Source organism: Diabrotica undecimpunctata, chromosome 6 (assembly GCF_040954645.1).
Source record: "Diabrotica undecimpunctata isolate CICGRU chromosome 6, icDiaUnde3, whole genome shotgun sequence".
In the NCBI taxonomy this organism is placed as follows: Eukaryota; Metazoa; Arthropoda; class Insecta; order Coleoptera; family Chrysomelidae; genus Diabrotica; species Diabrotica undecimpunctata.
The window spans coordinates 113179457-113205986 of NC_092808.1; the positions used below are offsets into that span (position 1 = coordinate 113179457).

Consider the following 26530-nt stretch of genomic DNA (forward strand, 5'->3'; position numbering starts at 1 on the left):
AAAACTAAAGACATTGATATGGATAGTAAAGTTCCACATGATACATTTTAGCATCATAGACAATATATTAAATCTTTTTAATGTGAAGTTTTCTATCAAATTTTGGCGATCACCCTACGATATGTTTTGTACCACATGTATTGTTTGAGACTTCTGGTATTTGGAGCCATTTCCTTAAGTTTTTCAACCAGATTTTTTCTTTCTGCCCATCCTTCTTCTTCCTCCAATCTAGCCTGTTACTATAACCTGTAGTAGACTATATCATTACGCAACACATGGACCAGATATGAAGCTTTCCACCTTTTAACAGTTGTCATCAAATTATGTCCCTTTACCCATTTGTCCCAATATTTCTGTATTAGTCACTTTGTCTGTCCAAGGTATTTTCAGTATATGTCGGTACAGCCACATTTCCAAAGCCTCTCACTTTTTTATAGTTGCTACTTTTAATGTCCACTCTTTCATAGGCGTTGCCAGGTTTTTTAGTGTGGGTTCCAATGCTGCAAATCGGAATGGCAAATTTTTGAAACGGATTACGTATGTTGTTATATTAAATTATTGCGAAACCTTAAAAAAATGTAGATGACTACAGTCACATATATAAAAAATACATTAAAAATTTAGATTAACATTAAAAAGTATTATAACAACATATAACAATACCATTTGTCGCTGGAATTGTACGATTTTTTGAAATTCGTTAGCTACACTATCTTTGTCTATATTTAGAGAAAGTTCTTGTTTATAAAAGAAGGCACCAATAGATATTCCAAACAGTCCTGTAGCATTTTTGATTGAAATATCGAGTTAATTATGCTCAGCTTTGAAAATTTTTTCTCACAAATACAACTTTTTACAGAAATTGTGGGAAATTGTACAAGTAGTTGGTTAGACACTGGAAACATCGATTTTCTATTATGCTAAGACATCCAATCTTTTTTTTACTCTTCTTGTTTTTAAAAGACTTAGTTCAGCTTCTAATTCTGAAGAATTCAAATCAAAATGTTCTAAGGTGTATTTTGAATGTTGATCTTCTAGCTCATCCATATTTAAAGATCTGATTTTGCCTACTAAATAAATATTTTTTTTAATCTTGGTCAAATTTATTGTTTAATGACTGAATCATTCGGTTTAAAAGCGGATAAAATACAAATTTTCACTTTTTTTTATCGTTGACTGTAAATGCATTGCCAGTATTATTTAATCTAGTCGAAACTTTATATTTTCTCGGGCTGCGAATGTCAATTTGAAGCTTATCACAAGTGTCCTTTACTTTAAAATAAATATTATCAAATATAGATGGTTCGATCCTTAATTTTTCCAAAGCAAGCGCTAAGTTTGAAACTTCTTAATAATGAAGATACTGTGTAGTGCCGTTTTGGTAGTCGCCTCGTTTTTTTTATCTTAATATATTTGTTATTTCCTTCTTTTTTATTTCGCATCATACGCTCTAATGGGACCAATAATAACGGAGATATGATGTAATGCCCTTTTGGTAATGCCGCCATGTATGTTTTTTCTATCTCAACATATTCGCCACTCACTCTCCTTTCCAATGATGTATCATCATACGTCACGATCCGACGAACTATTCTACCATCACCACAAAACGCTCAAAAATAAGCAGAATGAACTTTTTAGCATTTTCTTATGGGATTTTACATGGAAAATGAGGCAGAAACGATATAGCCCATTTATTTTTAACAGAAAGTTTTAAATTATTTTGCTTTATAAATATTACCTTACAATTACAGTAACCTATATATTTTGCAAAAAAATTACTTACCGATGAAGTAGTAAAATTTCCGAGTTAGGATATTTGAATCATTAATTTATAGAATGTATTAGCAATAAATCAACCGTATCGTTTCAACAACAAAATACACATAATTTTAAAATTGATGCATCACCCAAAATTTTCGCTATTATTAAGTGTTTTCAAAAACTACTCTTATAGATCATTTATAAAAAAAGATCATAACGTTGACAGATAATTTTGTTAAAAAAAATACGTTTTTTTTAATAAATAAAAAATTAAAAACTAAACAATTTATTTCTAATTAAATTGTATTTAATAACTTTAATATCGTGTATTACACATATACACCATGGGCGTAAATGCAAGCCTGGATTCGAACTCTTATACTGCTAACAAGTCGATCATTCATTTCCTGTAGCAATTGGAAGTTTATGATAGGTTCGATGCCAATACCTTCTGTGTCAAGATAGTCATTAAGCGCTTGACCGGCGGGTCTTATGTGGGCGGGTCCTATATTATCCATAAATGTAAATAGCCACAGCTCCTTGCCATACTCTCACATGAGGTTCTAAAGTATGTGTGATGTGCCTTTGTCCGTTAAAGTCCTGTCAATAACCATCAATTCCGTGCGTCCTACTGCCATAATACCTGCCCAAAACATAACCCTACCACCAGCGAAAGGAAGTATGAGACGGACATGTGCTAGTTGTGTAGCTCTTATCGTCTCTCCCCAAACAGAACTTCCCCAGCTATCACTATTTAAACAAATTCTGGTCTCGTTTTAAAAAAGCACAAAAATCTAAAACTGTTGGGGGAGCTGTATGTGTTCTTGAGCCCACTGAAGACAGTGCATAACCTGTTTAAGTTGTAGGTGAGGAATTCTCATTGGCCGACGATTTCTCAAACCTAACTCTAAAATTTTTCTTTTTATTGTAGCGAACGATACTCTGACTCCTATAGCATGCCTAAAGTTTCTTTTGAGGGCTGGTACAGATATAAAAGAATTTGAGAAAGACATCACTCTGAGAAGCACCCACTCTTTCCGTCACGAATCCCTGTGAATGGTCTTCTTCAAGTAAAGTTATAATTCTTGCATGTTCCAACTCAGAAATTAAATTCCGATTCATTAGATATAAATCACGTTTTGATAAATTTTACCAGAATAAATTTTTCAAAAAATGTTTACACCTCGACAAATCCCAATCAATTAAATGGGTATTTAAATTAAATAAAAAACAAAAAAGCTGTATTTTATATGAAAAAGGCCTATTAATGGCCGATTCATACAGATCCGTGCCGTGTCCGTTCCGTGTCAGTGTCGAGTCCGGGTATTTTTAATGTTATATTTACATACAACCGTGTTGTAGCAGTGTGCGTACCGAACCGAATAGAAAGGAAAAAGTTATTACATATTTCTGTGTAAAAGAGAGTTGAAAATATGGAGGCTTTTATAGAAGATCTCACCGTGTTGGCATTATTACTTGATGAAGAGCAAGAGCATAAAAGGCGGAAACAAATAAGAAAGAATGTGGAACAAAAGACAAATCGAAGGAAAATTAAAAATATATAGAGATATTTTGGACGATGAAACAAAATTTCACGAATATTTTAGAATGTCCAGTACTCTTTTTTTTCTTTTTCTTTTTTCTTTAAGACACATAAAAGCCATAACGTACTAACCGCACAACATCTACTGCTTGTCTGTTTACGCACTCACGTTCATGAAACTATAAAATCCTGTTTATACAAGTCCGTGTGGTCCGTGTCATTTCCGTAGATCGCTAGTGCCGAAAACAAAAATATCGTTTGGGATTAATTTCAGGCCGATCACGGATGGACTCTGTCCGGAAAACACCAATGTATAAATATTCTCATAAGAGTGCATTATTGTTTTTTTTGTCGGGCTCTGTTATAACACGGAACGGACACGGTACGGCTATGTATAAATCGACCTTATATATGTGATAAGGATGCGGATTTATGAAAGTGTAAAAATCGTAAATACGAGAGGTGATGCATAACTTTTGAAAGTATTATGTATGATTGAAATATCCATTAGTAGTTTAGATTTCTTTCCTAGGTGGCGCTAGGAGTTATCGTCCCGTAAAAATTGCGTGACGTGTCATCTTAGCTATTTGTATATGTAGTTCATTCGATTACATGAAATCAAATTTATGTTAAAAATACCCGTCAGAAAAATCATAGCATGTTATTTGTCTTTAAAAAGACCACCACGTGCAATGATGGTGTATTTAGTTTACGCTTAATATTAATACATACAGCTTGTCAAATTTAAGGTGATACTTGACAAATTTGTCCACGTGCGTAGAAAATTAAGGGAGAACGTATTCGGAGGAAAAGAGATACATAATGCGCTCGGTCTCTTCGCCTCGTTGGTACACTCCATACTACAAGTTTACAGAGAGTGACCTTATTTATTAATGGAACTTCTATGATATTATTTATAATGGAATTTGATATTATTGTATGTTATTTTGACGTTTCAATTTTTCCTTCGAAAATTTTTCTCAAAATACAAAATATGTTCTTTTTGTTACTTGGTAAAAAAATTCTTCTAATAATTATATTTTATTTGACTCATTAATATTAACCATTCAGTCATGTTGAAGCGGCAGTTTTTTCGAACACTTCTATAAATGTCTCGTTCTGTAATTTTATAAGAGGAATATTGGCAGAGATGAAAGCTTTAAATTTGAATTACAGTAAACTGTATAAGAATAAAAGAACAGTAGTTAATCTTATACCTGGAACATACCGACGAAACATTTATTACTTAATTTTTATACTAGAGTTGTCGTAATATTAATCATTAATTTTTTTTGTTATATGTCGCAATGTAGGAACTCGTTTTTCCGTGACATAATAATTTATACGCCGTGACTTATACGCCGAAGTAAACCTTTGTCAAAATCGCCAAGTTGGATTTTGGGGCAGATCTCACTCTTTTGTTAGGCGTCGAAAATATGATGTAGAAGCACCTTCTTCTATATTTTTCATTTCACAAGAGATCCGTTTTATAGTGGCTATACTTACTCTTGTTGCTAAGGAATCACGCTCTTGAACTTTTTTAAAATCTTTAACATGCGTGTTTTGCATCGCTTCTCTCTGCATAAAAATAATTACATTTACTTTTACCTTCCTCGTTTGTCCAGACAAGACTTTGCCTTCTAATTTTGAATGAAAATCCATGTTTATAATTTAAAATACTTAACAATAATTATTTAAAAAGTCAAATCTATTGTAATACGATATTTCTTCAACACACAGTAACTTTAAACATAAGTAAATTAAAAAAAACTTTGTCGCAGACTATACAAGTGCCTTGCACTTCGAAGGGCCAAGAAATAATAAGGACGAATTGTGTTCGACTTGTGTGGTCGAATAATTTTAAATCGGCCAAGGAACACATTATATTTGACAAGCAATAACTCTGATTTTATCTCCTCGCATCCTCGATATGCTGTTTGACTTTTATTTCACTAACAGGAGAATTTTAATGTCATCATTGCATGTGGTTGTCTTTTTAAAGACAAATCATATGTTATGAATATTCGGACGCTTATCCCTATGTTAAAGTTAATTATATTTAACCAATGAACTACATATTCTGGCTAATTGGCTCTGCCAAAGCCATTTTTCAGAAAAAAACTACATATCTTCCAATAAAGTCGTCCCAGGAGCGTAGTTAAAAAATATGGGTATTAAGATGTCACAAGAAAATAGCTTCAATATAATATTTGATAAATAAGATATAACATATTGAAGTTTGACAATCATCCAATTTTCTTTACAATAGTGACTAGATACCAAGTTATTTAGGACTAATTTTATATCAGACAAAACATTTTTCCAAAAAGTCTACGATTAAGGTAAATATTTACAAATAATGTTAAATGCAATATTACCAAAAAAAAACATATAACTATTAAACGGGAAAACAAATGAATACTAACCGAGGATGACATGAAAACTGTGGTGGTGGTAGGATATCTAAAGTGACTGAGTAACAAATAATTTAAGAAAAAGGAAATGAACAAGAACGAATGAGAATCTTACAGGTAAAGAAACTTCTAGCATAATAATATATTTTATGTTCGACGTAAAAAAAGAATTATGATCCTGAAAGAAAATACTCCTGTGAACAACTTGGGTCTATAGCAAAGTGACGACAAACGTAGGTAAAGAGTTAAAGAAAAGAGAATATAAATCGGATAAAAGTTAAAGAAGAGTTTCTTATGGATCTTAAAGGATCTCATCGCCAATTTAGCTACATCGGGCTATTGGTTTACAAGACCTGTAGAACTAATTTACATACATACATATATAATGAATATTTTCTTACCTCATAATCCGGATATATTGTAGTAATCAAATCTACTTCTATAGGTTGTTGTGTTGTATAATTTATATTTGCTTCGGTAGTAAAATCTTCGTCTTCAAACTTTCCAATGGTTGCTGTCTCGACACCAGATGCAGAAGCTCGATGGCCGAAATCGACAGAATTATGATCACTTTCCTGGTTAAACTGAACAGTTCCAACACCATGCAAAAGCGTTTTATCTTGAAATGTAATTCTTCTATTTCCTTGTAAATTATCTTGATAATTTATGGCACTCGTACCTGAAAAGTAAAAAATTTAAATGTATTTTAAATATCTTTATTTTTAGTACTTAAAGTTTTTAAAATCGTCACTGGGCTACTGCGATCGTCTAATCGAGTAAAAAGGCATAACTCATCTTATCCAGATATTAACGAAAATATCCCACAGACCGATTCACCGATCTTCACTCCTCCTGTAGTAAGCAAACCTTAGAAAAAGTAAAAAAAGTCAACCAGGGTCTCCTGAGAAGAATTTTTGCTTTCATTATAGTCAATTAAGGACAAAATAAAAAAAATGTGCCTTTCTCTAAACCGTACTATGTATACGATAAGCATCCTGGAATAATCTCAACAGATTACTCGAATGAAACTATCATGCTAATTAAGGAAATATAATTTATTTGTGAATTTGTAGGTCATTGTCTCAGTTAAAAGTTTATAGAATTGGTGTAGCCGCCCTATTTATAGTTGTTTAATTCACTTTTATTTCCTTTTTGTGTATTGGCATGATAATCGTATTGTTCTAATCATCTGGTATTATCTGTTCTGAAAAATATCCATTCGAATAAGATTCAAATATATTTGTCGAATATAGAATACCAAAACAGGTAAATAACGTGAAAACCAAAATAAAAGAATTTATATGAAGACGTATTTCACTGCATAAATATTTTATTAATCGTAAAAAACAAGATTTTATGGTTCCTTACCTAGCAAAATTTATTGGTACAGTTAAAATGAACATTCCATTGCTTACCTTCTGTATCATAAGAATCACCTCTTGCTCTGCCATATTCTTCATAGCTTTCACTATTTGATTGGTTAAAAGTAAAAGAACCGGCGACACCAAAATTATTGTCTGATCTGGAACCGAAGCAATCAGGAGCATATTTCTTACAAATTTCGTAGGCGTCATCAGGTCTAGGAATGATTTTTATCATCTCGATATCTCCCTATAAAAAATATTTGGATATTAGAAAAATACATCACAATTGTTTGTAGTTGTATTAAAAATGTTTTTTGGATTTTGGATTATTCTTTAGATAAATATCATAGGGTTTTAGATGGTTATAATAAACCAAACAAAACGTAATAGACCACTGTTTTTAATTTATCAAATAGATAAAAAAAACTTAAAATACAGTTTAAACAGAAAATGCTAAAATACATTTTTTAAGTAAACTATACAGGTTCTCCAGAAACTAGTATTAATTCTTTTATTATTTTTTATTATTTATTTTATAATTTTAAATTATATGTAAATGTATATTTATATTTAAAAATGTATTTTTTTTCAAAATTATTTTTTAATTTTTAAACGTCAATTTAGTACATTACAATAATCTTTGGAAAATAAAAATAATTTTTGTTTATGTCTCTAGAATAGGATATGAGTATAGGGTAGAATAATATTTATTGGGCTTGCCTTATCTGTCGTCAAACGTGTAGTTTGTTTTTAATTCACGGAAACGCAAAGAAATCACACGGTGCCAAGTACGGACTACATGTAGGATGGCCCACTAAATTGATATCTTTCGCCTTCAACTACTACGATGCTGGGCGAGCCGTGTAACAGCTGACATTGTCTTTACGCCAGAGGATGCGACGATTCCGGTTATTTGTGAGGAGTTCATAAATCAATTCTGGGAAACAAACAGTTGTATACCATTGAAGATTGACGGTTCTACCATTTCCTAAAAAAAATGTGCCAACATGTCCATTTTTTCCAAAAAAAACTCGATCTCATTTGTTGGCCAACGCTGTGAACGCCGATTAATTTTATTGGTTTAGGCTGGTCTTAAAACACCCACACCGTTGACTATTTTTTTGTTTTGGCATCATAGCAATATATCTATGCTTTATCACCAATCACGATGTTCCATATCAAATTTAAGTTACCTGCATTGAACTGTTTGAGTGTGGTGCGGCACCAAATGTTTCTTACTGACAGCAGTTAAATAATGAAAAATCAAAGAACTACAAATCTTTCTCATTTCCAAATAGTCATTCAAAATAATTGTTTTTTTACATGATGCCTATGTCCAATGATATAAAGTCTCATGATAGATAACATCCCAATCTACTTCGTTAATTCGTCGAGTTCTCCTCGAAGACCAGGAAGAACCAGAAATAATCTGACTGCCTGACTTACGGTAATCGAATCGATTATCGAATCGAATCGATTATCGAATCGAATCGATTATCGAATCAATTATTGAATTGAATGGATTAGCGAATCAAATTAATTGTCGAATTGCATCAATTATCGAATCGAATCGAATAAATTATCGAATTGAATCGAATCAAATATCAAATCGAATCAAATATCGAATCGAATCTATTATCAAATTGAATGGATTGACGAATCGAATAAATCATCGAATTGAATGGATTATCGAATCGATTATCGAATCGAATCGTATATTGAATCAAATATCGAATCAAATTTATTATCGAATCGTTTATCGAATCGAATCTATTATCGAATCGAATCGATTATCGAATTGAATCGAATATCGAATTAATTATCAAATCAAATCGATTATCGAATTGAATCGATTATCGAATTGAATTGATTATCGAATCGAATCGATTATCGAATTGAATCAATTTTCCAATTGAACCATATATCGAATCAGATCGATTATCGAATCGAACCGATTATCGAATCAAATCAAATCAAATACAATCCAATCGCATCGATTGTTGAACCGATTATCGAATCGATTATCGAATTGGTTATCTAATCGATTATCGAATCAATTATAGAATCGATTATCGAATCGATTATCGAATCAATTATGGAATCGATTATCGAATCGATTATCGAATCCATTATCGAATCGATTATATATTCAAATCGAATCAAATCTATTCCAATCGATTATAGAATCGAATGAATGATATCGCATGCCTATCTTAATTTTAATTTTATGAATCGTCACGTTTCGGGGGAAGTTTGAACCCCAACCCCCGTGGCTACGTAGGTGATCCTTACTTTGGGTAAATTTTATAAGCGAATAAATACATTTATAATAATTTTCTACGAAAACTACATTTTATTTAAAAATAAATTAAAAGTAATTCCAAACATCTAAAGATTTTTATAGCTACGTGTTTAGGTTACCGTCTTGAATTTATTTTTATCCAATTAAACGCTGTATGAAACCCACGTATTAACCGATAATAGCAAGCACAAGCTAAGGCACTAGCTTTCTGCGTCGTGACGGAATGATATACTTTTCTTGCAAGATTACACGAACTTCATCATCTTGTTTTTGAGGCATACCACAAACATAACTTGGAAGGATCATAATATGAAGCATTTTAAGGTGAGATGAAAAGATAGCCGTTATTATCAAATTAAAAAAAATAGTATAATGGTTAGTATTGCCATTTTTACAGTTTATATTGAAATAAAAATAAACAGTAGCGATTTAAATTTAAATAAAATGTACGGGTTTGGGAATTCAGTATATCTTTTTATTTTCAATTAAAAATAGATCAATAAAATCTTAAGCTTCAAGAGTCAGAAAGACACCGTTGGTTTTTATTCTAATTAGTTTGTCTTGTAGTGCCTGTTCAAAAATTTGTTCCGAGTATAGGTTAAACCTAGGCGAAGATATAATATTCCTTTCTCACTCCGCTTCTAATATTATTTGCATCTGAAACTTTATGGTAAAATTTAATGTAAGCCTTTTGACTCAAGTACAAGTTAGCAATAATTCATATGTATTTTTCGTCAATTTCCACAACCTTCGGTAGGTTAATCATCTTGCTGTGTCTGACTTTGTTAAAATCCTTCTCAGACACCACAAAAAATAATCTACAATTATGCCTTGGCTTCGCTTTTCAAGAACGTGAAGAATGAATAATGGTCCCCTATAAAGTTTTGTAAGTTCAGCTGGTATTTTATCTTGGCCATGCATCGGTTAAAAAAGGTGGCCACGATACCATAATGACACCAAAGTATCTCATAAAAGAAATATGGACACAGAAATCCCTTCCCAGTGGTTGGAATATTGAAATTATTTGTACCATATGTACAAAAGGAAGTAGGTATCTTTGAAAGCTCTAACCACAGAGGAATTACGCTTCTCAATGCAGTGTATAAAATATTTTCCACAGTACTACGCCACCGTATGGCACTATATGCAGAAAGAATAGTAAGAAAATACAAGGCTGGTTTCAGAGGTGGTAATTAGACAACTCATCAGATTATAACCGTGAAACAAATTTTAGAAAAAAAAACTAGAATATGGCATAGATGCTCATCACATATTTTTAGACTTTAAATTATCCTAGGACTCTAAATATAAGAGAAATGTTCAAAGCAATAAAATAGCTAGGAATACCAAATCAGTTGAAAAATTTAACAAAACTAACTCCAGGGGGAACTATCTGAATTTTAAAACAAATAATGGGCTGCTCCTTTTTTTGCTCCAGCAAAAGGGAGACTCCTTCTGTATACTGTTGAATATGGCTCTGGATAAGTAATACATATGTCACAAATCCCAACCACCGATTCAATATATAACAAATCAGTGCAAATCCTTGCCTATGCTTGTCGCCAGAATGGCCAGTGTCTGGCGACACTGTCACTCTGGCAAACAAATAGTATCATATTTGATTTCATTGGCCCCTTGACGGAAAGATCACTGCGCATATGCAACTACTAAATACAAAAAGCAGTGTATCTTTCAGCCAACGGACAGGCTAGTTCTTAATCTCAACAAGCAAGTCCAATTTTGGCTGAGTAGTCTATTTCAATGAAAAACGTTTTATTTTCTGACCTATTCTAATCATTGAACTTCTAGACTTCGTCAACGAAAATTCTCAATATCACGTTGCATCCCGTTGATAGCAGACCCCCGGTAAATCTCCGGTTAGTCACTATTCGAATTCTATCAATTTCTCAAATAATGAGAAGATAGAACCAAAGAGTCTTCGTTCCTCTTCTCGAGCGGCGGTTGGTAACCATTCAGGAATCCCAGATACTGTGGAGGATGAACCGACAGTACGACATACTGATGATATCAATATTATTTGGAGAACGGAAAACGCTATACTAGAGGCGTATACAGCTAATATAATCAGCTATAAAATGGGTTTATTAATAAATACCCACAAAACGAAGTATATAAAAACATGCAGGTAACCACAAATCCTACGCCCACTTGTTATAGAAAACATCATCGAAGCAGTGAACGAATTTGATTTGTATACCTTGAAGCGCTGATTAACACTGAATATAATACTACCGCAGAGATAAAGCGCAGAATTTGCACGGCCAATAGATACTGTTTTGGGCTTAATCTCCTTCTTAAATACTTAATTATATCGAGAAATACAAAAGTAAAACTCTACAAAACAATAATACGCCCAGTCCTAACATATGGTTCAGAGAGCTCTACTCTAACAAAAACTAATGAAAACATGAAAGGATGTTTTGAAAGAAAAGTAGGATACTAAGGCGAATCTTTGGAGTGATAACAATGGAGTGTGGAGAAAACGATACAACTTCGAACGTTGTAGAATATACCAGGAACCAGATATCGTAAAATGTAATGAGATAGGACGTCTGAGGTGAATAGGGCATGTAATGCGGATGAAACAAAATGAACCAGCGATAAAAACGCTCCTTGATAGATCCATTGGTCAGAGAAGAAGAGGAAGACCCAGAACAAGGTTTCTTGATAACGTCAAGAAGACCTAAGAAATACGTGATTGGCAGAGGAAGACGATGGATAAGGAAGACTGGAGAAAAATTCTTGAGGAGACTAGGACCCACGCAGGGTTATAAAGGCAGAATGATGCATCGATTAATTTAAAATAGCTCTTCTGTGTATTCTTTCTGTTAAGTAATAAATATTAATTAAATATTAAATCTCCATCTTCATATTTTCTTCCAGTTTTCATGTATTTGCTTTGTTAAATTTTATTCATTCATTTTATTCTTCTTTTCTCAGTGCCATATTAGAATCCTCTAACCTCTAACGTTGCATTGCCGAGTTATTTGCGGTTTTCAGCTAGTCAAAATAGTTGTTCGGTACTGCGTATTCCTATCTAATCGCAAATGTTTTTAGTCATAATATCAGCTTGCTTTCCTTTGCGACCACCGATTTTTTCTTTTAATATAAGCTGGAAGATTCTATATTCTCTAAGAACATATCCCAAGCATTATATATTCAAAGTGATTCATATATGGTTGAATGCTCGAATAAATAAACTTTAATCAAATAAAAGGCAGATATCGAGCACAGTTTTTTATTAAATCTTGCCCAAGTACTTTCGCTCTCAGAGCACCTTCAGGGGCATTTCGTTAAACAAATTGTAGGCTATCCAGTACTTCGGTGAATGTTATAAACATTAAATAATAAATTTACACAACACGAGACAAAGGACACACAGTTTAATTTTTTTTTTCAAAATTTAAGAAGCTACAATGTATTGGGTTTGGATTATTTCCTGACGCAGATGCTCACAGGATATGGTTGTTTCATGGCATACCTTTACAGATTTGGAAACGTATAAAATGATAAATACTTGTACTGTGAAATATCGGACACTGCTCATACACACCACTATTAGTATGCGATAGATGGATAGCCGAGAGGAGCCTGCTTGAGAGAGAGCTAGGAAGTAGAGTGCAATCAGTCACGGAACTGATGGAGGAGATGCTTAGGTCGTCATATCGGTAGAGAGTAGTTTAGAGATATGTAAAGAGAACTTTGGAGAGAAAGGAACAAGAAAAAAGACAACAGAAGGAAGGCAACAAACAATAAACATGAAGAAATAGAGGAAGGAAAGGATTCAGTTGTAGTAAGAAAGTGCGAGAATCCATAAAAATTGTGCGTGAATGCGTGAGTATTGGACGTGAATGAGAGATCGGGTGAATACTGTGCCGACGTTGTATTTTAATCAAGGCGGTAATTCATAGCTAGGGAGGGTGTTTTTTAGCAGGCAGCCCTATAATATTGACCGCTATGGTGTCCTAACAACTACTGCGTGCGGTATCAGATGTCATCGTGGCCACGCTAGAGAAATCGTGCGTAACCGAGATTGGAAGGCGGTTATACTTTCTAGGAACGAGGCCGAGGTATTTTTCGAACACTACCTTCCTCATAAGAGACAAAAAAAGTTAATGTGGTTAGACCAGGTTTAATAATAAAATGAGAATCACCTAATATAAAGAATCGCCTACAGTCAACATGTCCTTGACGAAATAGGAGAGACAGATTAAAAAATACGTGACATTGAAGATAGTTAGGTGAGACATATCTGTAAATTGGATATTGGTTAGTGCATAAGATCGGGCTGTCATCGAATGCGATAGTCTGTGGACTAGTACGCATTTCGATGCGCATCGCCCCGCCTCGAATTTTCCCATTGGCTCTTGACCTGGAAATCCCTATTTATCGCTCGAACAGCGCATATAAACATTGGCGATTTTCAGGTCAGCAAGTCAGTCCCTCACGGGCTCTCCGAGAGCTTAGTGCTCTCGGGGCTCTGCTTCCTGCATTTATTTTCCATACTCTGTGGCTGAGAATTGTTTCAACTTAACTTGGTGTTTTATTTCGACAAAGAAATTGTCATGTAAGAAATATCTTGGCTTTTTCAAGGCAAGACACCGAAATATTTACAAGTCCAAATGTAGAGGAGCTCTTGACTGTATATTCGAAGCCCTCTACAGAGCACCCGGAGACAACAGAAGGTGTATAGACCCTTATTTGTTCCCCCGAGGTGACATGGCGCCCGACAACGTGGTTAAAATCCGAACCCACGACCCAGCTCAAATTCACAAAAGGCAACACACCATTGACTTCAACATGGGTTGAAGTCAAGAGAATAATGGGGAGAACCACGTAGTGTTAGACAGCAATACTCTAACACTCCGACATCGAGGCCTTCTGCAGACCTGATTCCTTCGACGTGTAGACACCTTTGACGAGCCAGGCTTCTTCAAAATTAGAAGCCCCAGATGCCGATGGAAGTCCCGGAGTAGACCCAGTCATCGCCCCCCTACCGAAAGTGGTCGGACGACCACGTAGTCTTCGGCACACTGGTACCCTACGAAACCCCGTTGGATATGGCAGATGGCATCCGGACGACCGAAAAGAAGACGAACCCGTTGGAGGAGTTGGCACACCGACCGAGGATGGACCTGTAGGAGCTTGAGATGCCGTCATCACCACCGACATCCCCCTGTTAGTAGTGCAGTGTTGTGTGAATTATTTTGAACATTTTTACTTGTATTTTTATGCATATTTCCTTGTGTATTTTCACATGTATTTTTATTCAATAGATATTTTTCCCAGCCGCAGAGCCTCCAGAGGAGGGGGATGTCATCGAATGCGATAGTCTGTAGACTAGTACGCATTTCGATGCGCATCGCCCCGCCTCGAATTTTCCCATTGGCTCTTGACCTGGAAATCCCTATTTATCGCTCGAACAGCGCATATAAATATTGGCGATTTTCAGGTCAGCAAGTCAGTCCCTCACGGGCTCTCCGAGAGCTTAGTGCTCTCAGGGCTCTGCTTCCTGCATTTATTTTCCATACTCTGTGGCTGAGAATTGTTTCAACTTAACTTGGTGTTTTATTTCGACAAAGAAATTGTCATGTAAGAAATATTTACAAGTCCGAATGGACTTAAGTAGAGGAGCTCTTGACTGTATATTCGAAGCCCTCTACAGAGCACCCGGAGACAACAGAAGGTGTATAGACCCTTATTTGTTCCCCCGAGGTGACAGGGCAAGGTGATTGTGCTGAGAATCAGAAATAGTTTCATCCCCTGGATCTTCTGCTTTTTCGATAGCTCGTGGAGTGTATATTTATTTCTTTTATAAGGATATTTGAAGATAACTGCAGACTTAATCGTCTAATTGGATTACCTTCAAGTTTTGCTAAGTATTGTTTGTTTAACAGAACTCACCACATCCAAAGACCATATTGACACTACTCAGACTACAATACGTTCAAAGTTAGTTACTAGTACATGATTTATTTACAACTCTCTTTAGTTCCGCTGCTTAATCTATGTCTTTCCTTTTGAGGAAAGACGTAGATTATTAAATCCTCACGCGTTGATATGTATTTTTACGCTAATATCTAAACACTCTCGTGTCTTATAGTGGGTCAAACAAATGTGTATTATTACAAACAAATATACCAGTACACACACGAGGCCCTATACAAATATCTGTTTAATATTTTGATATTAAACAGTTAGATATTGGAAAGATAGATAATAAATGGATGCATATAATACTATTAAAACGTACATTTGTTTTTGTCCTTTACTTAATTGTCTCAATTTGAAATGAGTGTATTGGTTATTAGCGTTATTTCATTACTCGAAACAATAATAATCGATATACCTACTTGAAAAATTGTCTCTATCCTATTATACCAATAAACTAATTGACAGAATAAGTTACTCAATGCGAGTGTTGATCCTGCAATAATAGCAATGTTATTTATTTTTCTTTCAATTGGTGACCTAGGAAATAGACGCAATTCAAGTATTTGATTCGTGGATCAATTAAAAATTACGCTCGAATAGTATACACATAACATAAATTCAATAATGTCAGACAGTTCTATAAATAGATAGGAGGAGAGGATTTCAATTCGCTCATCTAGGTCAAGAAACTTTGTCAACAAAATAATTAATAATTTTATGGACTATGTAAAAAATATATAACTAATAATTTGTGTGTAGATATTTGTGCTTGTGAGTATGGCCCCGATCAAAATCTACTTATTTATTTTCCTCAAATAGTCCAGTCGTCAGAGATTTGACCTCTAAAAATAATACGAACAAGCTGAATTTTGCTGAGAATGTCAATTTTAAGACCCCAAACTAGATCCAAAGAAGTTTACCACTTTAATCCTCCGGCTTCGCCCTTAAATTTCCCCTTTATGAAAAAAATATTTGAAATGAATGATATAGCTAAGATAATTTTGAACAAAAATGTGTATTTGCACTTTTTGTGTAGAATAAACCTTTCTCTCAGAAACCACTCTTGAAGCAATTGGAGATTTTGAATTTCAGTTAAGAGCACAAAATAAATTTTAAATAAAATTTGTATCAACTCGACGGTAAAAATATCGATATTTTATATCCACCTTTAAGGCAAACTCCCACTACTCGTGTATTTAGTAAATATTTGTCACTTGCCTATATTTGCCATGTAGTGGGAGTGGTTCACTCGGCTATTACTTGTACAATTATTTGTCGAATGCGAAGTACCGCCGGTTGTCGGTAAAAATGCCCTAAGTCAAAGGGATTTCGATTACTTGAAATTCTACCGTTTTACTGTACTTGCCAAGTACCCCGGTATTGGCGTACTTGTCAAATGAACTAGTAATGGGAGCGCTGTACTTGAAATTGAATTCGAAATTTGGCGTATTTGGCAAGTACGCAAATATTGGTACACTTGACAATACACGAGTACTGGCAGTCCGTCTTGTTTTGATTTTGTTATGTTTTGTTAAAATTTATAAAAATTGTATATCAGTTGTATACTATCTATCTAATTAGCCTTCTTCGGTCCATCTTTGGACATAGGCCTCCCCAATCCTTACCATTCTTCTCTGTCTGTCGCTATAGTCATAAATCTAGAGCCCACGTGCTTCTTAATATCATCTGCCCATCTCATTTGGGGCCTTCTTCTGCTTCGTTTATATTCCCACGGTCTCCAACTTATAAGAATTTTGTTCCATCGGTCTTCTTTTTGTCTTATATTGTGTCCTGCAAATCTCCATTTCGATTTTGCAACTTCTTGTCTAACATCTCTCACTTTTGTTTACTCTCTTATCCACTCGTTTCTCTTTTTATCCATTAGTCTTATGTGCAACATTTGTCTTTCCATTGCTCTTTGGGTTTTTATGATTTTGTCCATGTTTGCTTTTGTAAATGTCCACGTTTGGGAACCATAAGTGAGAACAGGGAGTACGCATTGATTGTATACTTTGGTCTTAAGATGCTGTGGATATCTTTTAGTTAGCTTAGTCTTTTTATCTCTGCTGTTTGGTTTTCTTTGTTAAGTTTTATAGTTATATACTAAATTTTTATTAACTGCAAAAGTAATCAGATTTTACCAATTTTTACCGATAAAAGATTTTTACCAATTACAAATGGATAAAGTCTACTGCAGCTAGTAGCTGGATTTCCGTGTTTCTCGCCCTGGTTGTTTTTGTAATGTCGACGTCGTCAGCATATGCTAGAATTTTGACTAATCTATTAAATATAGTTCCCCCGGTATCTAAATCTGTATCTCGTACGACTTTTTCTAAGGCTATGTTAAAAAGCTGATATGCCAGCGCGTCTCCCTGCCTTAAATCCCTATATATTTCAAATACGGTTGACAAGTCGTTCCGAATTTTTACTGCTGATAGCATCTTGGTCATTTTCTAACTCATTCGTAGCGTTGTAAAGACTTGGTCTCATGACACTGTTATATGCTGCTTTAAAATCGACAAAAAGATTAGTTAAACGTCCACACCTGAAACCTGCCTAATATTCTCCTACGAATGCTTCGGTATGAAGCTTTAATCTTTCATGTAAGATGTTTGACAATGTCTTGTATGCTGTATTTAGGAGAGGTATTTCGCGGTAATTATTGCATTCTAGTTGGTTTTCTTTTTTGTGTAACGGGTATATTAAGTTCCATTCCTCATTTGCTGCGCAGACCAAATTTTACAAACTATTTTTTGTGAATCACCTTGGTGATCTGCTCTCTTTAAATAACTCTGCTGGGATGCCATCGCTTCCGGATTTGTGGTTTTTTAGTTTTTTTAGGTATTTTCATTTCTTCTACCGAGGATAGTTCCACAAATTCCTCATTTCGGTACTGCAATTCTATGTTGTTAGTAGGTTCCCCTTCCAGCAACTAGAAAGTATCTCGAAAGTAACGTATCATTCGTAATAGGATATCCTCTTTGTTGGTAATCAAAGTGCCATCCTTATCATTAGAGAAATTGATTCTCGGCTTGAATTCTTTTCTTTTTGTACCTATCTACTGTTGTCCTAGTTTTTCGTTGTTGTATGGTCTTAAATGCCTAGTCCTTCTCATCTGTTATTTTTTTTCAATGTTTGTCGAACTAGTCGTTTCTCTCTTGGGTTCGGGATATGCCTAATGTGCTCTCGGCTGCTTATTTTAAAGCCACTTTGCAGTTGTTACATATTTCCGGGATTGATTGGACTACTGTCCAGTTATGTTCTAGAGTTTCTTTTATTTTATTCATCTAGTGCCTCTCCCTTTGTTGCGTTGGAAGTTGTTTGGAGTTCATTGAAAATTTGGCTCCTACCGGAGTCGAAAAGGTCTGCGTCAAATTTTCATCTATGTAACGTCTAAAGTCCATTAGGTTTGAAAAGTGCCTTCAGTCAATTATAACATGGTCAATTTGGTTTTTGATATTTCCATTTGGTGATATTCACATTTCTTTATGGATATTCGTATGATTAAAACATATGCTTTCCACAATCATGTCTTTGGCAGCTGCCATACCAATCTTAACACAGTCTTAAGTCTTAACATATTGTCATTAGTAACGTGGCTGTGGGACTGTGTTTATCAATATAATCTTGGTAGCATATCTCTTTTCTTATCTGGTTGTTCATGACTCCAATGATTATACTAATGTAGTTTTTAGAACAGTTATCATATGCTCTTTTAAGGTCAAAGAATTCATCTTTAATTTTATCGTCTTTTTCCTCGGTTGGCGCAACTCCGCCATTGTCAATCCTAAGCCCGGATGAGAAAGGTGGAGGGTGAACGGCTAGTGTGATCAATGGGATGGGTGAAGACGAGTGTCCAGCGCCTTAAATCTAGACTATATTGGCTAAGGTATGGTAACCCTAACGGAAGTATCCCTGGTTCTCCATGTTGGGAGTTGGGCATGAGGCTAACTCCCTCATCCCGTAAAATCCTATTGTTACGAAATCTCAGGACAGAAAAGCCGGACTGAATTTAAGACGACGACCCAGGCACCAAACTAAGATCAAATAATGTATCTTAAATTTAATTTAACAACATTTAACAGGTTTTTACCCAAGTATTTAGTGGCTCAAAACATGTACATCTAGATAACACTGATGATGAAATATTAATTCCGAAAACGTTCTGTGATGTAGCCCGATACGTTGTTTTAATTATATACCTTTTATAAAGGATTTTTAAATACATTTTAAATTACTTTTGTTTCAGGGTATAGAAAATGGCATGTAATTCAATTAAATTTAATATAATATATTCCAAAGCAATACTCACATTGTAGTATTCTTCAGGGTACATTTGGTATCCGACAGTTAACATTCCAGAAATACTTAGTTGCGATGTCGAAGATCTAAGCAACGATTTAGTGACTGTGTGATTGCAATCAATAATAGCTGTTATGGAATCACCTTTAATGCTGAATGCTATTCTGTGCCACCTGTAAACATTAATATAATATAAAAATATTATAAATCAACAGACCTAAAAGACAAATAGTATTGATATATTCACGATTAATCAATATAAGCTTATGTGAACAAATATAACAATTTAGAAGACAATACTTTTATTTTATGTTAAATATATACTAAAACCTAAATATGGAGACAAATATGCAGATTTATAAAACATTAGTGCGAAGCATTATGTCATAAACTTGGATCATAGAAAATTGGATCATAAACAAGAAAAACAGCAGTAAGATAGTAGCTACAGAGATGGAATGCCTGCGAGGATGCTGCAGAGTAACAAGAATGGATAGGAGAAGTAATGACGAAATAAAGCAAAGAACATCAATAGAAACAGACATACTAACATATATAGAACAAAAAAGACCAAAGTGGTATGGACATGTAAGAAGAACTAGCGACAGCAGATGGATAAAGAGAATAACCGAATGGAGCCCCATAGGAAGGAGGAAAAGAGGACGACCCTAAAAATCCTGGACGAACGCAGTAGACGACGCCATGAGTAAGAGAAGCCTAAACGATGGAAAATGGAACAACAGAGAGAGATGGAAACGGTTGAGCGAGGGAAGGCAGTGAATACTGTAGAATCCCTAAATATATATATATATATATATATATATATATATATATATATATATATATATATATATATATATATATATATATGTAAATACTTTTTTCTTTTTGGGTGTGGTAGTCAATAAAAACAGAGCTTTGCTAAGACGTACTATTTATTCTGAATCCAAGCTTTCGGTAGTTTTTTGCCACCTTTATCAAGGTCTACAAAGAAAATTACTATGTTGTAACAGTTTGAATGGTGCCAAAAAAAGGCTATAAAAAACTATAAAAAACTTACCCGAATGTAAGATTCGTGGCAGAAACAACAACGTTAAATAACATGATATACTGAAGTTGCAATTACACTTTAAAAATTACTGTTAAAAAAACACTTTAAAATTACTAAATACGTTAAAAGTTAAAAACAAAATGAAGGACGACATGTTAAAACAGTCGTCGCTGCAGGCTTGATTTCAGTCACATTTCACGAGCAGAAAGAGAACGTGGGTGGACAATTATTGTTTAAATAGTTAGGAGAAAATACAAAAAACAACTTTGAAATTAACATCTCACAAAATACTGTTTATGAATTTTGAAAACTACCAACTGTATTACCAACTTAAAAATAAGCGGGAAGTTAAAAATGTTATTTATGACATAAGCAATCGAAAGAAAATAGTATTTAGTAAATAGGTTTAGAAAAAATAATAACTCAAACAAAACAAAACTAAATTAGTAACTGAAGTTTGATCACAAGTATTCAATTAATACTGAAATTTTTAACAAAAGAAAAGAACAAAGAAAACTCTGAGATGCAAAATAGCTCAGTCAAAAGTCAATATAAAATTGTAAATTTTACTAAGATTTTGGATCTCAGATCTCTTATTAAGATTGTTATTATCACTCTTGCTGATATGTACCATCTCTAAGAAAGTTCTCTTAAATTTATTTTTCTCTCTGGCTAATATTTTTACATTGTTGAAATCTATCTTATGGTCTAGATCGATAGTATGCTCTGCCAAAGCACAAGTAGGTTTGTTTAATCTACAATCACTCTTATGAGAAATAATACGGCTAGACAGATTCCTTCCAGTTTCACCAATGTACGTGGATGGACATTCAGTACATTGAATGCAATAAACAACATCTGTAGTCTCTAGAGTGGTTAGGGGTTGTTTTATTTTGCTATACAGCTGACGTATGGTTTTGATGTTCTTGTTAGCTATTTTGATATTCTTAAAGTCTTTAAAAATCTTAGTGAGTTCAACGGTTAGTTTTGGAATATATGGAAGGGCATAAAAATACACACTTGTTGAAGCTGAATTATTTTGTGCTGAGGGCACTGATTGTGACATAGTAAGTCTGTTGTTTCTATTAACAAAGGGAACATTAAAAATTAATTTATTAATCAGTCTTAGAGGATATGAATTTTCAACAAAAATATTACGTAAGAGGTTGAGATCATGTTGAAGATAATCCGGATGAGATAACCTTTTGACACGTTCTTTCATCGCTAGGACTAAATTAGTTTTCATCCTCGGAGGATGGTGAGAGTGGTAGCTTATGAATCTATTGCTACATATGGGTTTTCTATACCATTGTGTTTTCACAACATTATCCTCACATCTATGCAATCTCATGTCAAGGAAAGGCAAAGATCCCTCCCGCTCCTCCTCGCACGTGAATTGCAAGTGTGGGTTTTGTTGGTTGAACACATTTAACGTAGAATGTATGGAGTCTGCAGGTAGTGCCAAGATTAAGTCATCCACATATCTATTTATAAACGGTATTTCAAAATTGATTTGTTGCAAACAATCTTCAATCAAGTCATCTAAGACATAATTGCACAGTATTGGTGAAATAGTGGAACCCATTGGAGTACCAAAGACTTGTTTGTAGTAACAGTCATTAAAAATAAACACATTAGAGTCAAAAACAAAAGAAATGAGTTTTTTGATATTATCTAAGTTAAGGGTTGTGTGCATTGATATGTCATCCCAGTGTTTCTCAACGCTAACCAATATTGTGTGTAATGGTAAATTAGTGAACAGAGACACTACATCAAAACTAACGAGCTTGTAGTTAATGGGTAATTTTAAGTTATTAATAAAGGAACTGAAACTGAAAGAGTCCTGAATGCAAAACTCATTGTTATTATTGTATGTTTCTGTGAGAATATTAGTTAAAAAACTTGCTATGGGGCCATTAGGTGTACCTATTGAGGACACTATTGGTCTCATAGACAGAGTAGGTTTATGAATTTTTGGGAGAGCATAAAATCTAGGAGCAATTGCATTGTAAATTTTCAAAGTTTACCAACTGAAAATTTACTTGAACTTGAACTATTTATTTCTATTGAAAAAACTTGTTATTGTTGCGAATAATAAAGGTTTTTATTGAAAATAAACAAACCAATCAAACAATCAGATAACACTACCCGGCACGGTATAGATTATTTGTTTTAGAAACTTATGCTAGGTATAGGAATTAGGAATGCTTATGGATACATCAAGTCGCTAAAAAGTAACGAAGACTAGAAAGGATCGTTTTATTGTCCAAGTAGCTAGAAGAGGCCCAACAATTGGACAAACACTTACACCTGTACCTGGAAGGTACATCATACAATCTACAGCAGTAGATAGTTACGGATTCCCGAGTTAACCAGGCAGCACATGATTGATCGCCACCTAAATTAGTGTCTTTAATACCAAAAGTGGAACATTGGAAATTGGCAAAATGTGTTTTTTTCAGACGAAACCAGGATTTGTGTAAAATCATATTACCGATGAATTCGTATACTTAGAGGGCGTGGAAGACAAGCAAAAACAAAAACAGCCAGATTTGTTATATATATATATATATATATTTAGGGATTCTACAGTATTCACTGCCTTCCCTCGCTCAACCGTTTCCATCTCTCTCTGTTGTTCCATTCTCCATCGTTTAGTCCTCTCTTACTCATGGCGTCGTCTAGATTTGTTCACATACCTAAAGGAGAAAGTGTGTTCTGTGCGTCAGAGTAAGTGACGTCACATGATACCAACACAAAATATTTAAATCGTAGGTCTGTTCCTTCTTAGAATTTTTTAGCCAACTACACTGGAATTATAGCCACTAGACATATTTTATTAAATACGCGTAGAGATAATATATAAGGATTTCTATTATTGTAAACTTGAAGAAATACACCATAACTTGTTTCATTTAATTTGTATAAGTTGATTATAAAACGTTTTTATGAAGCACAATTGACCTTGTCCCACACTTTAACTGTGATCAAACGAAGCTGATATTTTGGCATAAATTGGTAACACTTATTTGACAGTTGCGGTGTTGACATTTTAAATTTGTTTTTATTATTTACTATTAATTAAACTCAGTTTTTTTTAGAACAAAATTAGTGTGATTTAATTTTTTTTATTTATAGAATGATATATTTATGAGAACGAGATAATAACGGTCCAATTCTACGGTTGACTGCTGTTAGGGAAGTACGTAATGCATTTTTAATATGCTTATGTAGATACTTAAAATATACATTCTTGATTTGTCGTGTAGCTGCAGCTTTAAATTTACATTATTTTAACTGTAAGTTCTATCTCTCAGGCCATAAAAACTAATACACCTCCAATATCAATACCCAGAAAACGTACTAAGGTCTAAGAAAGTTACCAATACTAAAATAATAAATACAAGTAAAATTCGTAATACAATTCACAGTATGTACGAACGAAGTAAGTATTCGCTATGTGCAAGTTTCGAAGAGCGACACCTAGTGACATAAATTAGCGAAGGTGTTAGCACTTTTAATATTTTAGTGTTATATTAGCTGCAAATCAAGTTACTTTTTATTTAATGCAATAAATGTTGTATAATCATACAACAGTATCAATAAATAACTTGGAAAAAATTTGAATTCATTTTTAACTATATATAGCAAAAAAGTATATTTTTTACGTTTAAATTTCTTTATTTGACATTTAAGATTGAGGTTATGAGGTTATCAACATACAATGTTTATCATCAGTTATAAAGATAAACATTGTATGTAGTAAATAAAATTAATTATTAAATTGCAGTATTACTATTAATATGGATGCAATAATAAAACCAAGATTCCAGAAAATAAATCATAAAATACCTTTTCAACCAACTATTACAACCAACAATTTTTTAAAATTTTATTAAATTTTATTTAATTTTGCATCATTTTATATACTACTACTATCGGTTTACAGCGTTCTCCGACGCCTTCCGACTCCTAACCGCCATTCTTCTCTATTCAGCCATAGGCCTGGAGGGATTTCTCTTTCCTCTAGTTCTTTTTCAATTCCCTCTTTCCAGCTTTTTCTCGGCCTTCCTCTTTTCCTTCTCCCTTGTGGTGTCCACGTCAAAATCTGTTTTGGAATCCTATCCTGTACATGGCCGTACCATATTAACTGTTTTGTTTTTATGTCATCAACTATTGTATGCTTGACTCCCATCATTTCACGTATTCTCTCATTTGGTATCCGATCTCTTCTTGATTTTCCTGCTGCTCTTCTCCAGAAGCCCATTTCTGTTGCTAGTAACAGTTTCTCTGTTCTTTGTTTCATTTGAAAAACTTCGCTGCCATATGTGATTACACTTTTAAGTATGGTGTTGTATATGAGTTGTTTGTTCGCTTTAGATATTGTTTGGTCCCACAGAATTCCGTTCATCATGGATATGGCTTTTCTACCCTGTATGTTTTTGTCTTTTATAGCAGCATCGAGTGTTCCATCTTGAGTTATCTTCATACCCAGGTACTTGTATTCATCACAGTTTCTAATTTCTACCCCATCGTCTAATATAATGGACTGTTTTGTCCCTCCAATACACATGGCTTCAGTTTTCTTAATGTTGACTTCGAGACCCCATTTGTTATATTCTTCTATTAGCTTCCGAGTCATGTAACTCAAGTCGTCATGATCCTGAGCAATCAGTATTTGGTCATCAGCGAAACATAGGGTGTACAGTGTAGTCTCGTCATTGAGAGGAATTCCCATGCCATTACATTTTCTCTTCCACAGCTTGAGTGCTTGTTCCAGATAAATTTTGAAAAGGGTAGGCGAAATACAGCAACCCTGCTTTAGTCCTTTCGTGACCTTAAATCCTTCAGATATCCTTGATCCAGTTTTAATTTTTGCAGTCGTTCCATTATACAGACTTTGGACTGCTTTGATAAGACCATGCTTAATGTTGGTTTGCTGTAGGGTTGACCATAGTTTACTTAGGGGTACACTGTCATATGCTTTTTGTAAGTCTACGTACATCAGGTGAACTTCTTTATTGACGCCTTTTTTTTCAATAACTTGCGTAATAGAGTACAGGTGGTCTACTGTGGATCGCCTAGCTCTAAAACCAGCTTGTTCCTCTGCTTCGTAATCTCTATAGTCATTTTTTATTTTGTTCATAATAAGTTTCCCATACATCCTACTTATTGTGCTGTTTACCGCAATTCCTCTGTAATTTTCACACTGATCCTTGCTGCCCTTTTTGTGGATAGTTGACATGATAGATAATTTCCACTCTTTTGGTAATTCGGCTCCATTCAAGCAGTCTTGAAAGAGTTTTCTTAACTGTTCCTGGAGTTTGTCTGTACCGGCTTTCACTAATTCTGCAGGGATGTCACCAGGACCAAGGGAATCATTGGGATATAATTTTGGAATCATTTTATATAATTTTGTTTAAATTTACTCAATTATATTTAGTTTTATTTACTTTTATTTTATTTTGCTTGATTTTGTTTAATTTTACTTAATTTTAATTAATTTTATATATACTTCATCTAATTTACTTACCGTTGCACGTCATACGCGTCATAGCCCGTGAAGGCACATGATACCAACACGAAATATTTAGGCGGTAGGTGTGTTCTTTTTTAGACTCACTTTGCCGAGTACACTGGCATTACAGCCACTAGAAATATTTTATTATATACGCGTAGAAATATTTAAAGATTTCTATTAATGTTAACTTAAAGAAATACACAATAATATGTTTCATTTAATTTGTATAAATGCATTATAAAGCGTTTTTATGAAGAACATTTGTTCGGAACACACTGTAACTGTAATCGAACGAAAGTGATATTTTGGCATAA

At 34.0% G+C, this 26530-nt stretch overlaps 1 protein-coding gene across 1 annotated transcript in view; it reads right to left on the minus strand.

The window, feature by feature from the left end:
* Positions 1-26530, minus strand: part of LOC140443752 (uncharacterized) — a 255377-nt gene that overhangs the window by 83760 nt on the left and 145087 nt on the right. Inside the window, exons 6-8 of the mRNA XM_072535170.1 lie at positions 19655-19817; positions 7137-7332; positions 6123-6400 (exon numbers count right to left, since the gene is read on the minus strand). Coding sequence (XP_072391271.1) covers positions 6123-6400; positions 7137-7332; positions 19655-19817 — 637 coding nt within the window. The remainder of the gene's footprint in view (positions 1-6122; positions 6401-7136; positions 7333-19654; positions 19818-26530) is intronic.